This window comes from Amblyomma maculatum, chromosome 4, assembly GCF_055883805.1.
Source record: "Amblyomma maculatum isolate TAMU_Amacu chromosome 4, ASM5588380v1, whole genome shotgun sequence".
NCBI lineage: Eukaryota > Metazoa > Arthropoda > Arachnida > Ixodida > Ixodidae > Amblyomma > Amblyomma maculatum.
Genome location: NC_139347.1, coordinates 59,229,964 through 59,246,074, shown reverse-complemented (window position 1 = coordinate 59,246,074; position 16,111 = coordinate 59,229,964). Strand labels below are relative to the sequence as shown.

At 43.8% G+C, this 16,111-nt stretch overlaps 1 protein-coding gene and 1 pseudogene across 1 annotated transcript in view; one reads left to right on the top strand and one right to left on the bottom strand.

Annotated features, from left to right (window-relative positions):
- The window catches only part of LOC146191171 (tudor domain-containing protein 3-like), a 151,488-nt gene that overhangs the window by 122,198 nt on the left and 13,179 nt on the right, over positions 1-16,111 (bottom strand). The window contains exons 7-10 of the mRNA XM_084601652.1: positions 8,712-8,848; positions 8,013-8,169; positions 3,958-4,080; positions 1,920-2,212 (exon numbers count right to left, since the gene is read on the bottom strand). Of these exons, the coding sequence (XP_084457778.1) occupies positions 1,920-2,212; positions 3,958-4,080; positions 8,013-8,169; positions 8,712-8,848 (710 nt within the window). The remainder of the gene's footprint in view (positions 1-1,919; positions 2,213-3,957; positions 4,081-8,012; positions 8,170-8,711; positions 8,849-16,111) is intronic.
- Positions 389-1,007, top strand: LOC146191173 (uncharacterized; annotated as a pseudogene).

The window sequence follows — 16,111 nt, the reverse complement described above, 5'->3', positions numbered from 1 at the left end:
AGTATTCATACCATAAAACTTAATGTATAGGCAGACCACTTAATATGAAGGCGCATGAACCAGAATACCGGTTGTAGCGCAGTTTTTGGAAGGCTGAAGGGCGCACTCCGCGCCCTTCGAGAGAGCGCAGTCCACGGTGGAGAGCCGCAACGGACGCGCGCAACGAAAAGAGAGAGGGAGGAGAAGACAACCCCGAAGAACCCGAAGGAAGGCAGGTGCGTAAACCACCATGGAGTATGTACGTCATGCTGGCAGCACCCTATCTGTGCGTGTGCGGCACGAAGTGCAGAGTAGAAGCAGTAGCGCAGCCATCGTTTTTATTTTATTTTCAGCCCCACCAGTCTCTTTGTTGCGTTTGTCATGACTTATGCTGTCTGCTTCCGCCACCATGGCGTCAGCGTCTTCAAGCGGCGTGAAAAAGCGGCTTGCCACTGTAAAGAAATGCCTTTGTGAAAGAGTTTTGCTGAACATACAGCAGTAGCAACCCCTCAAGGTGCATTTAAGGGGCGCAATCGACATGGTTGTTGCTTCGTGGTGGCAGTTGAAGACCACAACAATAAGCAAGTGCTTTCAAAAGATTGTAAAGGTTGGCTTCATACGCAATGCCGAGGCTCTTGAAGCTGATGAGCAGGGCGAAGTCGATGAGGCAGTCAACGCTGACAAAGTGCGGTCCGGCCTCGTTTAAAGTAACTGTTTTCACGACAATATGACGACGCTGGCAACAATGAGCTGGCTGTCTGCGAGGAAGCGAGCATGGATGATGCAATTGCCGCAGCGGTGTGCAGTGACGTGGAGCTTGCGACCGAAGATGAATCGGACTGCGAGGACGATGTAGACCCGATACCAGATGTGCCGTGCAAGACGCACTCAAATGTCTCAGCAGAGTGAAAATATACTGCGCGAGAAACAGCTTGAGCAACAAAGCGCTTCGGTGTTTAAGCTTCGTTGAAGATGAAATTCCTTTGGAGTGCACTCGCCGCATTCTTCCACCGATAATGCACTCGTGAAATAAACATTGTTCATGCTTAGTTGCAATTGCTGTGTGTGTGTGTGTGTGTGTGTGTGTGTGTGTGTGTGTGTGTGTGTGTGTGTGTGTGTGTGTGTGTGTGTGTGTGTGTGTGTGTGTGTGTGTGTGTGTGTGTGTGTGTGTGTGTGTGTGTGTGTGTGTGTGTGTGTGTGTGTGTGTGTGTGTGTGTGTGTGTGTGTGTGTGTGTGTGTGTGTGTGTGTGTGTGTGTGTGTGTGTGTGTGTGTGTGTGTGTGTGTGTGTGTGTGTGTGTGTGTGTGTGTGTGTGTGTGTGTGTGTGTGTGTGTGTGTGTGTGTGTGTGTGTGTGTGTGTGTGTGTGTGTGTGTGTGTGTGTGTGTGTGTGTGTGTGTGTGTGTGTGTGTGTGTGTGTGTGTGTGTGTGTGTGTGTGTGTGTGTGTGTGTGTGTGTGTGTGTGTGTGTGTGTGTGTGTGTGTGTGTGTGTGTGTGTGTGTGTGTGTGTGTGTGTGTGTGTGTGTGTGTGTGTGTGTGTGTGTGTGTGTGTGTGTGTGAAATGTGCAATAAATTGTGTTTAAAAGGTAGGTTGCCCGTTTCACATGCGCAAGAGCCTAAAAACGCGATGTTTTGGTTATAACGCAGTACCGCTTATCGCTCAGATTTTCGCAACTCCCGTGACTTACGTTATAAGCGGTCTATGCTGTATCCCTATATTCTGGGCTCTTCATGATAATTGCTGCAAGGAAAATATTAAGTGATTGCATAGTCTCCTTAGTACACATTTTTTCCAAATACAAATTCTTGTTAGCAATGGCAGCAGTATCTGAAATGCTTAGGACCATGGCATGAAAAGTCCACTAGTAAGTACCAGAAGAGCAGTACTACTCAAAACAAATAAGACTGGCATGCTGCGGAAGTTCGAAACAAAAGGTACGCACCCTGTGCCTGTTGTAAGATCCGGCATTGCTGGAATAATAGCCAGACGAAGAGTTGTCATGGAAGTGATTCTGGTATGAGTAGTCACCCTCTCCTCTACCCGGTGGTTCCTTGTGCCCGCGATACCGCTGGGAGGGTGGATGCTGTTGCTGCTGAGCAAACCGGCCGCCATTGGCAGATGGTCCATTTATGCGACCCCTGCCACTGCTGTGCCCTCCCCGGTCAGAGTGGTCACTCACGGCGTGGTGGACCTCAGATGATCGGTCACCCAGGTGAGAATCTTCTACATCAGGCACTGCGAGAAAAACCAACCTGTGAGATTCATTTCATGAGCTAGCCTAGACCTGATACCAATCAAAAGCAACTTGCTGGCTGCTACAGCACATATACTATCAGCATCAAACAAAACACGAACTAAAGAAAAAATAGGAACGTCAAAACAAAATGACCTAGTTGAAAGAGACCAGCGCAACTTTCGCTTCAAAGAAATGCAGAACACACTTTGGTAGTGCTAACAAACCGAACTGGTACTTCCTTCTCAGCAGGTAAGATATTTGATATTTGTGCTTGCATTTCCTTTGTGCTGTTCACTTTTCATTAGGCACAGGTGGTACAAAGTGAGCCGTGACAACTCGCACACGCGCGGAAAAAAAATAAAAATTTACAATTCAGTTTAGTGATTATATGCAAAAATCTCAATTTAGATTATCAGCAGATTAGGTATCATCAAGATCTGCACCCATCATATTCCCTTTCTGCGACTCAACGACACTTGCCCTTTTAGGTACAGTTCTACTTATTTTAAACTTTCATAATAAACTAGCACTTGTCGATCAATGACGGCAACATTGTGTGACATAAATAATAGTATTTTCCTGAGGGGTTTAAAGGAACAAGTGAGATAAGAGAGAGAACTTGCTGCCCAACATTTCAATACTGCTGGCTGGCCTAAAACCAAAGTGGCATACAAATCACGAACTGTTTAAGCAGAATTTAAAATCAGAAAGACTGACGATAAGACATGTGGACCGGGTGAGGCAAGTAAGACATTCGTCGATTCGTCGTGCTGCTTCACAAAAAAGAAGCTAGAAAAGTTTGGTAATCACCGCCGCTTAAGTTCCAGCCGATAAAAGCAGCACCTTTCTGTGTTTCATCATGCTCACAATTTTACTAATCATATGAAACTCTAAATATAAGCATAAATTAAGCATGCACAGGTAAAAAGTGAGAACAATAAGGCTGCCCTTCTCAACTCACTCTTGAATGAGTAATTAATGGTACTTTGCTTGCTCAGTGTGTTTATAAGCAGCAGACAGAAAGCATGTGATGACTTTAAACCACTATAATACAATTCCTCTGTCTGATTCTATTCGTTCTTTCCCACCTGCCAGACTGTTTGATTTCAGCTTTTTTACAGTGCAAAAATCTTGCATGAGTAATTAACGATATCTTGTGAGCTCAGTGCATTTATAAGCAGCAGACAGAAAGCATGTGATGACTTAAAGCTACTATAATAAAATTCTTCTGTTCGATTCTATTCGTTCTTTCCCACACAGACAAAGCACTGTGTGTTTCTTCCTCGGTCTTTGTTTTTTGTGCTGCTAAACGTTCACCAACTCCCCCAGTTTTCGATTTCGGTCAATGTCTGATTAATTCCTGCAAAACCAGGGCACGGGGCAATTAAGTGCAAAGAGAATAATGATGATACAGAATTGGAATGGGATGATTAATGGAGAAGAGCATCTATAGACTTTCACACTCTCAAGTATTTATCGTGACTTTGTGCAAGTGCTTGCCTAATACAGGACATGCAACAATAAAAGCAAAGCAATAAACCAATTTTTTTCATCTCGCATCATTATTTACATCCTGTTTGACAGCAGTGTACTTTATGTACAAATGTGATGAAAATAACTCATCCCATGATGCACTGCCGCTCTAACTAAGTTTCCTCCAAACATGCACAAATAAAGGGCTTTCAAAGACAAAAGTTGACAAGCCAATTTTCTCAAGTTGGCACTGGACAAGAAGTGCTCTCACCTTTGGGAAGAGATATCTGGTTCTGCAAGTAATCAAAGAGGGTACTGGGCCCTGATGGTCGACTAGGAGCCTTCTCATCACCTGAATCCCGGTCCCTCTGCTCCCGTCGTTTACGGCCAGTCTCTGCGATAAGTAAACACATTGTGCCAAAACCTCAACACGTTGTGCCGCAGAAGTCTAATACGCAGCAAAATATTCGAATTCGATTCATATTCGAAAATTTCAATATTCCCACACTTCAAGTGCATACCCAAAAATGCTGTCAAAATAATCTGTAATCTCCAAAATTCTAACCTAGCTGCTGGAGTTGCCTTAATGTCAACAAAAAAAGCTAAGCTTGGCAACAGTGAAACTATGCATGTGTGAATACTTCAAACTTCAAATCAGTTATGAATGGTATTTGCTATTAGATTCAATTCACACCGCACTTTCACTATCCAAATACCTCTAACCTCTTAAACAATCAGAAATTACAAATTTGTTGTTCATCTAACCTCATGATTGAACCATGCATCGAGAAATTTGCAAACAGCAAAACCTTGCACTTGTCAGGTGAGTTAACTCAGAAAAGTGAACAGTTGGGCTTGTTGGTTTACGATCACGTTGAAAAATGCACTAACACAGGAAGGAGCAAGAACAGAACACAGGCGCTTGTTCTTGTTTGTTTTCACCCAGTCACTCTTGTTGTTACTCCCCGGTTCATGTCTAGATTCATTTGCCATGAGCTGAGCACGTGCGCATTATGTTTGCCTTGATTGCGGGGTTGCGGTGTATATATATATATATCTGTATTTCTGGAATAAACGCCAGTTGCTAGTCACCCCGCCTGTGTTGTGTTCTTACTCTGTCCCATGTTAGCGCTGTTTCCACCATGAACAAGTTAACTTCTTCTTTACCATGGCACAGGTGGTCGAAAAACTCGAAGTTAAAATTTCGTGCCACCAGTGCCGTAATGGGTTGCTACGCCATCTGTTTTGTACTACCAGCACTATATTTTTTGTTTTCAGTGTGGTTTGTAATTTTTCCCCATGACGACTACTTTTCAAACGCCTTTTCAAGTTCAGGTTCCGGCATGGAGCACTCCCAACATTACATCAACCTCGAGAACAGCTCTTGCTCACAAAGAAATACTGTTTCAGGTGAATTTGTTGCCTCCGGGGCAGGGTTGTTGGATGCTATCAGCACCAGCAGCTCAGAAGATTATGTGGCGTCCTCAGACTTTGATTCAAATATTAAAACTCGGCAACAACCGCCCTGAAAGTTGGTGGCTGCATGCGTGTATGTTTCATTTTCTTCCTCTCGTTTGTTTTTCCTTGGAGCTCGTTCAATCGACGAAAACATGTCACGATTTATATTTTTCTCGTATGCCAAGATCTCGGCAACAAATGGGAGATGTCCATGCTCCGTCACAAAGAAGGATTTAATTCTGGCCAAGTGTAGCTCCGGGCATTAACCTTAGATTGACAGTCAGTATAAGGTTTGCCAAAGCAACAGACTTCTTCAAACTGTTTTTCACTTTGGCAGTTCTAAATGCCACATGCCTGAACACCAACATATATGCATTTACAGCTACCAACTGAAAATTTCGACTCCTGATTATCCGAACACGCTCGATTAATCAGACTTTTTCGAGGCACCACGAGATGCTACATAGAGATAAGGTATATGAGCACCTGAAATTTCGCACGCAGTGTGACTGGTTGTTCGATTTTTCGGACTTTATTCACCCTGCCGCTATTTGATGATCCTTCTAGGCAAAAATTGTGAGAAATATGCGGTGAAACATCCACAAAATGCGGCAGTTCAGCAAACCTGTAGTGGCAAGTTCGCTTTCACATCGTCAAAGCTCGCATGCTCACCTGTGACTTGTCAACGGCAGTACAGCCATTGGATGCTTTGTGAGTAGGCTTTTGGTAAACGAAAATGTCTGCACATTTTATTTGATTTCATTGCGTTTTGTTTCCAATTTTTATATCTAGAGTTTGTCATAAGTGTAAGGGTGGCCATACTTTTTGTTTCTGTTAATTTTTCAGTATTCTAAAAAGCGATCTTAGTTGAAAATGAGAATGGTTTAAAGTACTGTTATCAAACTTTACTTAAGTAATGAATTGTACTTTTAATTTCTGTTTCTTGCAGAGTAAAACTTATCGCAAATCGAATGCTGAAATTAGCCCTTTTCAGGTAGCATAAGGGAAAGCTTTGTACTTAAAATGCATTTGTATTATAATTTTAAGATTTTGCTGGCAAGTTTCAGAAAAGATTCAAAACATTTTGTATGTTCTAGGATCTATTTTATCAACTTTTTTAGAGAGTTGTTATCTTGTAAATTCAATTTGTTTTACTTGCATCCAACTAATTTTGTACTTCCCAGATTTTTTTCTTTGTTTCAATATTCACACTGACTATCTAATCTAAAAGAAAAGATTTTTGAATCTGCATTCTATTTCCATCACTGGCATATATTCTACCTATCTATATTTCTCAAATAACTTGCAGCAAAAAAGCTTGGCAGGACCCTATGAAAAGCAGCTATTTTTTTCCCCAGCAACGAAAAAGTTAAATTGCTGTTTTTTCCTAGAATTGTCTGCAAGCACAACATAAAAACCACAGGTGTGAGAGCTATAAAATGCATAATATCAATATGCTGACAGCCGTCGACTGCCACTGTTGAAGGCCTCTGCGCACTTGCGCCAGTGAGTGATGTCACGACACCATGATAAGTCGATTAGTGGAAGTGAACCTGGCTGGCAGAGATCTCATTTTAAACCATTATAAGAGATGTGGCACGTACGGAAGCAGCCCAGCTCGCACAAGATAGCAGAATGAACTAAGTCGCCGCCACCCATGTGTGCTGTTACCGCTGTTCTGTGGCTACCATTTTAACCATTTTCAATTTTCTTCAGCTGTCATCTAAAAACAACACGTATTAAGCAATAGAAGACAAGAAAAAAGGGCATGACAGACGCCTGTCTCAAACCCAGCCTCTAAAACTGTACCATGTATTGCGTAGCCCGCCAGCTAGGGCACCTAAAGGTGTGGTTTGATTTCATGTCTTATTTCTGCAACAATGTTTTGACCACGCTTTTGCTGAAAATGATATGCAAGGGCCAAGCGAGCTATGTATCATTGTGAATTCTGCGCATTCCACAACCACCGCTTTGTCTTCAAGCATCGTGACAGCGCGTGGAAGGAATGGTCTAACTCGCCTTGCAGCTCAAGTTGCTTATCTTAAGTCCAATAAATAAGCCATCTTGCTACATACAGCCGACAGTACTCTGCACCCTGTCCCTCTGATAGCTGAATAACCGACGCTGCTCCTCAAGCAAGGAGGTGCCTTGTCACATTACAATGCTTCATAGCAGAATTCAATAGATCTTTCCAATGAGGGCTTTCTGACAATCATCATATTGCTTGCTCGGCCATTGTGTATGCCAGGAGCTAGCATGAAAGAAGAATTTTTACTGTAGTTTCACATGCACACAGAACAATTCGGTAGGGACACCTAAGACTGCTTAAGCGTGGAAATGCAAAAACTTTATTTTTTCTTGCGAGTGCAGCTCTCTTTGCACCATTCTTCCATTTGCGCCCATGCATCCACGTTTTCACCATGTTCCACTTGTGAAAAGGGCCGCGTGCAGCCAGCATAACCCCAGTAGATGCGGACGCTTGAGCTTCCACCTCAGCTAAAAACGTGTCAAAGGCAGAGCCCTATGCCCGCTTTGGTAGCGTCGTCATTGTCTTGGTGGCAGCCTTTTACCTGTGTAGCTCGCTTGACCCTGAAGGGCTGTTTCAAAAGCTATGACCAAATGCAAACCCATCTGATACTCCTGCATGGCACTTGGTCTTAGCACAGCACGCGCACCTTGTTCAGCTGCATGTCTCCTGTTACCTAGCTACGCTGCCGAAATGCAGCATCCAACGACACTGTTGTGAGCCTTTTTGGGACCATCTTAACCTGTCCACAAAAACGGTCATGGATGGAATTTCATCTAACAGAGCTAGTGATACTTTCACACTGAAAATATGAAAAACTGAAGCACTGCACGCATACATACCTGCCCTGTTGGCACGTTCCCTTCGGTTCCTGTCCGACAGCTCTAATGCTTGCATTGCAGCAGCGATGTCACAGTTGTGCGTCTTAAGGGCAAGAACAGCGGCATCCACAGAGTAGCCAAAACTGACAAGCTGAGCAATGTCCCCATCTTGGGGTTGCTGGGAAGTAACAAAACATCAGCACATCAGCTGCTGTTTCATGAAAGCCATGCTAGCCACCGTCAGAGCTTTTCAAGTGATACAGAATTTAGAGAGCTTGTAAAAACGCTGGAGTCCCTGCAAGTTTCGCCACATAAAGAAGGTAATAGCTGTCACAGTGCTCAGTCATACAATACTAACATATGAAGGTCTTCTGGATCTGACGGGGAAACAATCATTCACCAAAATTTTAGGAAGCTGCACGATTAAAAAAAAAAAAAAGAAGAATGTCTAAAGATCTGTAGTGCCACTGAGAACCTAACCTCTCTCTAAAAGTTAAGTCGTTGTACAGTAACAGAGCAAGTAATACCAATGAATGTGACATATTTGCCACAAGTTCGAATACCATAAAAGCTTTGCTGAAGAGTTGAAACAAAACGCTGATTAGGTCACTTTTATTACAGAGCTAAGAAAGCATACAACAAAAGCAGGCTTGATTACATAACACGTAAAAAAAAGGTCAATCATCAGTAAGAAGACAGAGAAAAAGTACTAGGTCTCACCTGCTTGCCCCCACCAAAGATCTTCACTTTGCCTTCTTTTGCACGAGATATTTCAGCTATTGTCATTTGCCGATGCTTCTCAAAGGACTCGTTAGGCTTGGTATCTTTTTGGCAGAGATCCATAGATTTGAAGCCACCTAAAAAAAAAATGTACATATCCAAGACTGTACCACCACAAGAAACAAACTCAAAGATCAATAAGAGGCCTGTTACATTTTCACTCCAGGACATTCAGCAAACACAATGACCACTTCAGTTAAATAGAGCAGTGATCAAGGAAGCCACCAGACTTTTCATCCTGCAACTTGCAAGGGCGAAAAGTGACTGCAAAAATTGCGCCCCTCAGCCAAACGAAAGAACAGACTTCCACGCCAATGTACTTGGGTTTTGCACTTTACAACTGCCCCACATTGGCTTAAATAAGCCAGATCATGGTATGTGGCGCTTTATATTCTAAAGTGGCATGTGGACCATAAAATACACTAATTTGGAGGGCTCAGGATTAATTTGAACTATCTCGAGTTCTTTTACGTGCACTGAAATCATACAGCACACAGACAACTTTGCAAGCACCTCCATCGAAATACATTTGCAATGCCGAAGATTCAATTCTGCAACCCTCGCACCGTCCGAATAAAAATAAACCAAGTGCGACCCCTTTAATGCCAGTAACTACTGTAAAAGATATATGGGTGAGCAGGTCCGGCAAGTTAAAATAGCGTAATAACACAAAATATAGAAAATATAAAAGTCAACCTCAACCCATGAGCTCTTAAAATGTTATAGAGTTCCATGATACCACAGACTTGTCCCCTGGTGAGATTTCAAAAAAAGCGACCACACTATCAGTAACTGAGCATAAAAAAATCTATTGCACATTCCATTTTTTCACTATTCCTGACAAATTGAAAAGCACTTACCATATACAAAAACTTGTCACTCGTGTTAAATTGCTGTTAAATACTTTTAAGGAAATAATGGCTACTACAATAGATGTTTGTTAATTCAAACTTCAAAACACTACAAAAGAAGTTCAAATTATCGAATGGCCCTGAAAAAAAAAAAGTGTGGGTGTTTAGCATGGCTTGAACCCAGCGACAGAGTGAAAGCTGTGTTGCAGCAATAGCCTCTGTAACACCCCCTTTTCAATCTGCGATATTTTTTCAGAATTTTCAGAACGTCAGAAATGATGTACGATGCAAGCCGCGGAGAGTGGGCTTTTTAATTCCACATGCATTCACTGAAAGGTATTAACAGAGCCGTTGAAAAGGCACAGAAGGCAACGGGCTATGGCTAGGATCGCCACGCAGATGCATGTGCAACTGGTTGTGTCGAGAGCGCGCTGTTCTGCTTTCCTCGCGGCCGGTCGTGGTATAAGAAGCGCAGTCAGTAGGCGAGTACAATGGCGGGGGACTTCCCACTACCCACACACGACAGCAATCATTGCAATGTGAGCCCTCTGTTTCGGGAATTCTTATCAATGCAGCGAAGCATTTAGTTTTGTCGCTCACTGTGAAGTGGCACTTCCAACTTTGGCACCCAACCATTCGGATTCCTTCAGGTGCAGTGTAAAAGGCGACCCGAAAGGAACACGAGATGCAGCCGGTTAGTGTTACATTTATGAATCTCAACTAACGGAGGCGGCACCATTACTAGGGCCTTTTTCTGTCGCTCTTTTCACAGGCGTTTTTACAGCACACCTCACACTTCTTAGAACAGGTAGCTGAACCTCTTCCTCCAGCCCCTCAACCCATTCCTGTCGCGGCCCCGTTGACATATGCGGACCATTGCTGCCCGACCACCACCTACATATGCTCCGCATCGACCATCTGCCTACGTTTAGCTTCCTGGTCCTGCTTATGCCCTGCTTACCATATCTGCCAGCCTCACCTCATTATGGGTCTCGAAACCGTTTTCAAGCACTGCGGCGAATGCATCAGTATCATACAATTCTTCAGTACTATTTTTAACGCTAACGGCACCGGAGGACCCCCTCCGTTACACATGAATGCGCTCAGCCCACCTACTCCTGCGCCCATTACGTTGTCGCCAGATCTCTTTCTTCGCTCTATTGATGCCTCACTTCCTTATCTCAGCGAAACTAGGTTCTTGCGCTCCTTGAAAAGTTCCATGCCTCCTTCAATTGCCATCAACCTGTTTTGGGACACACGTCGCCTGTCGAATACCACATTGTCACTGGTGCCCATGCTCCCCTGCATCAGCGTCCATATCGTGTTTCCGCCACCGAATGCCAAGTTATTAAAGAAAAGGTAGACACAATGCTTAAAAATGGAGTTATTCAGCCCTCCAATGGGCCTCACCGGTAGTACTCGTGAAGAAGGATGGCTCCGTCAGGTTTTGCGTCAGTTACTGCCGTATTAACAAGATCATGAAAAAAGACGTCTACCCTCTGCCCCACACCTACACCAAATGTAAGGCGGGAGTTTATTTCTACAAGGCTTGTGAACTGACAGCACAACAGCGTAACAGTGTAACAGCTGTCACCGATAAGCGAGACCAGCCAGGCACGCAAACTAGGCGAAGACCATGCGGCTCGAGCGCAAGCCCGTCTTTTTCTTTACACGATGTATATACAGTAAAATCTTGTTACAAGAGACATGGCTACAAGAGACACTCAGTTATAAGAGACACTTGAAAATGGTTTGGTTGGTTTCCCTATGTTTGCCATTTTAACAACATTGCATACAAGAGACATGGTTACAAGAGACACTCTGTTACTAAGGACAACTTTTCCAGGTCCCTAAAGTAATTTTTTCACTATTTATAAGAGGCACAATTAACCCGGGTACACTCATGCAATGCAGCTGACTCGTACCAACTCGTATGTGCGACAGTTTAGATTCCCTTAATTAAATTCTGTTCCATATCAGTGTCCTGTTTTGTTGCAATATGTCAGGAACCAAGGAGTGCCTCCTCTTTACTGAGGAGTCAAGATGTCCCTGTTTCAGTCACACAGGAATGTGATGACAGTGGCTGAAACAATAAAGACATTTTGATTTCCCAGTCAAAAGGAGGCACTCCTAGGTTCTTGACATATTGCAATAAAACAAGACATGATACGGAAGAGAATTCAGATACGGGATTCTAAACTGTCACACATACGAGTTGATAGGAATTTTTGGTTACAAGACACCTTGGTTACAAGGGACATCTTTTTGGGTTCCCTTGAGTGTCTCGTATAACGAGGTTTAACTGTATAATGCTCGCACACTTGAAACAATTCTTTTTGGCTGGAGGAATGTTCCTTTATAAGCCTCCGCTCAGAATTCCATGTTTAGGAGCGCCGGACGGAGAGTGTTACCTTCTCCCTGCAGGGCGCTTATTCACAGCTGCAGCAAAGCAGAAACAATTATTTTCAGTGAGCTCATAGTTATACTGTTTTTTGTCATGACCAAATGCGCAAAGTATTCAAGAGAGCTCGTCAAGGTATCAGTTTGGTCTAGCAGTCAAAGGGAATGCGCGAGTTGGCCCCTAGACATTGTCATTCCTCAGTCAGCTGAGCTTCTGATCATACAACCAGGAATCGGTGTTGGCGACAATGCCATTTCCATAGATGCTTGAGCACTGTCTCTGCGATCAAAAATTAAGTGATTTGGACGGCAAGTGGCATGAAAGCTCCTAACTTCATGTGGACAGGCGATTAAATAAATGTACAACAGGCATATTTGTATGTTGCAGAGTTTCATTGCTGACAGAAGCAGCGAAATTTCATCACGCGTGAGAACCCTGAAAATATGCTGCCACTAGCGACGCACACTAGTGGCCGTCCGCTATCTTGCCGCAGCATGGGCATGCCAAAGGAGCACTTTTCTTTTCTCCACCGTAGCCTCGAACGCGACGGTCCGCATCCTTTGATCTCTGCGCCCATGACCGGGCATGGATAATATAGGAGGCTATGACCCGAAGTAGTGAAGCTTTCGCTTCCATTGTAAACTGGTTTAAAAGAAAGAAAACGCACAGTATCTTTCAAGGTAACTTGAAGATCTAACTGAGGCTTGCGCAATGACTGTTTTACCTAGACTAGTGAAGCTTTCGCTTCAAAAACTGACAAGCACCATTTGCATTACGGTAAATTTATCGTATTTACTCGCGTAATGAACCCATCACACCACTTTTGTCGATGAAAATTAGAAAAAAAAAGCATTAATTGTTGGCATGTCCATTTTGCACCCTCTATTGCAGCCCACAGCGCATCTCTTGGCAGCACGTCAAGGTGCTGCACAGCCATGGAGGAAGGAAAGAACTTAGGAGAGGCCCTGACGTCACTTTTTTGAAGCCGGCGCGGCCGCGCCGCGACCGGACGCTGCAATGTCTCTCCTCCTCCTTTACCCTCCGCATTTTCTATCTCCGCGACACTCACGTACCTTGGGCCCTTAGCAACGCTGTTGCTAGTGGCCAGAGTTTTCATAGCAACAGCGATGCCATTGCTAATGACCCGACTTGGATAACCCTAAATTTTGACGTCACTTCCGCCACACTTTCTCCAATGCATTCAATGAATGGCAAGAGCCTCTCCTAAGTTGTTTCCTTCCTCCATGTGCGCAGCTGTAACATCGCAGTGTTTGGTTGTTTTTATTCCAACGTTAGCCAGCTCTAGCCGTCGGGGCCAGGAGTTTGGGGAGGGGAAAACTTAGCAGAGTGCCAGTGGCCTTGACAGGAGTGCCGTGCCGGCGGTGGCTTGCTTGGCTCGCCAGGTTGCGTAAGGCTGGTTTTCAGTACATTCTCTTTACGATGCTGCGATTGGGGCGGGTGCCGTACACTGCTGCGAACGGGGTCGAATTAACGAGCATTTAATTGTGAATCTCGGAGGTTACACAGAACAGACAGAAAGCAGCTGCCACCCCGACCGCCACCCCCCTATCCTCCGGTGCCGCCAGCCACCGCACCAGTCATGGCAGCGGTTTGGCTTTACCCATTCTTCCATGTTTTTACCTGGTTTTAGCCTCCTTTCCCGTTTTGGAAGCGCACAGCTTCGTAACTGTACCGTCCATCGCAGGGGCGTTTCTCTGACCGTGTGCTGGGTGTCAGGCTGCCCAGGCACAGCGCCTCATAGTTCGAATTATCAGCAGCGGAACAGACTCACGTTCATATTAACGGGCTGTTTTGTACACAGACCTCTATGGAGTTTGGCTGCACCAAGCAGTGTAGTTCGAATCATTCGAAAATTCAAATTAATGAGCTTTAACTCATAATAAGCTTGCCAGAAAGATGCTTTGAGTGCAAAGAGGCATTAAAGTATGACTGAAACACACTCATGCGAGAACATTTCATGGGTGCCCTAAACAGTACAAAACAAAGACAACTTTTATAGTTATGTATTAAGTAGCATGGTTTTATGTTTATGCAGGCATACTGAGGGCAGATCAATTATATTATTTAGAGCTATTGCAAATAATACACCAGATGAAATTTTACGAAAATGACTGAAAATGTTCAGTATCTTGTTAAGGAACCAAAAACTCTACAAACCAAAAGCAAGGACAAGTTATGGAAAGCAATCAATGGCCTATCGAATAACTGCAACCCTAAATAAATTTCAAGGAATGTTAAACTTTGAATATGCAGCATGTGTGTTTAAACGCCATGTTATTAGTACATTGTTATCCTCTGGTATAAAATATACACAAAAATGAACTTTATTTATTTTATTTATTCAATATACCCCTAAAGGCCCTCATTAGAGAGTATTACATAGAGGGGGGAGGGGGGGTCCGTGTAAAAAGAGAAGAACACATGTAACAGAAACATTAAAAAGCAAATGAACAATAAACAAGCTAAATATAACATGGGAAAATAATTAAGCACCAGAGGATAAAGAAACAGGCTATAGAAAGCAATAGAATACAAAGTATAGGTTTAAGAAAACAATAAGGCATAACACAAATGAATGTGACCCCGCCGGGGTGGCGCAGTGGTTACGGCGCTCTACTACTGTTCCAAGGACGCGGGATCGAATCCCAGCCTCAGCGGCAGCTTTTCAATGGAGGCGAAAAGCAAAGCGCCTGTGTGCTGTGCGTTGTCAGCGCACGTTAAAGAACCCCAGGTGGTCTAAATTTCTGGAGTCCTCCACTACAGCGTCTCTCATAGCCTGAGTTTCTTTGGGACGTTAAACCCCACAAATCAAACCAAACAAATGAACGTAACACAGCATGTACATATTGCCAAAAAAAAAAAGTACATTTCAAATGTCAACGTCGCTGTGGATGAGATCGTGAAATGTGGAGGCGTTAGATTCGATGGCTATGTGTGCTGGTAGATCGTTCCACTCTATGATAGTGCGTGGTATGAATGACTTCGCAAATGCAGATGAATGGCACGCGATGCGCTTAACTTTGTGCAGATGGTCGAGCCGTGAAAAGAAGGCTGATGGTGATAGGAAAAAATCGTGGTGGAGCGATGTATGGTGATACAGTTTATGGAAAAGTGCTAGCCGTGATAGTTTGCGGCAGAAAGACAAGTCTTATAATTCGGCCCGATTTTTTAGGGCAGCAACACTGGTAGTATGTGAGTAGTCAGAATAAATAATATGCGCAGCACGGTTCTGCAAGGACTCAATGTTAGCTATGAGATAGGCTTGTTCAGGATCCCAGATGGCTGATGCATATTCAATCTTCGGACGAATGAGTGTGAGGAACGCTAGTTTCTTCAGGTGGGGGGGAGCCTGTCTGAGGTTGTACTTTAGAAGGCCGAGTGAGCGGTTGGCGGATGCTAAAGTTATATTAATGTGGTTGTGCCATGTTAAGTCAGATTGCAGATGGACTCCAAGGTACTTGTAGGTAGTAGCAAGTTCAACAGAGTTGTTATTTAGAAAATAAGTTGTGGGAAAGCGAGCGCTGCGAGTGAAAGACAAAAGCTTAGTTTTGGAAGTGGCATAAGCCAAGCTGTGCACCATGCGGTTACTGCATCAAGGTCAGTTTGCAAACATTGTTGGTCAGTGATAGAAGAACTATTTCGGTATATTACGCAGGTCATCGGCAAAGAGCCTAATTCGAGAAGAGACAGAGTTGGGTAGATCATTAATATATATTAAAAAAAGGAGTGGGCCAAGGACGCTCCCCTGTGGTAGCCCAGAAGTGACTTTAGAGTGAGTGGAGTTGTATTTATTATTGGAGGTGAACTGAAGTCTAGCGCTGAGGAAGTCCGCAATCCAAGTAACAGTAGGGTGAATATTCAACTGAGTTAGTTTGAGTATAAGCCTATGATGAGGAACACGGTCGAAAGCTTTTGAAAAATCGAGAAAAACGGCATCAATTTGACCACCAGCATCAATGGATGAATGCAGATCATGAACGAATCCGGCGAGTTGTGTGTCACAGGAGAAGCCCTTGCGAAAACCGTGCTGGTATTTGAAAATTATGTTATTGTTTTCCAGGTACTTA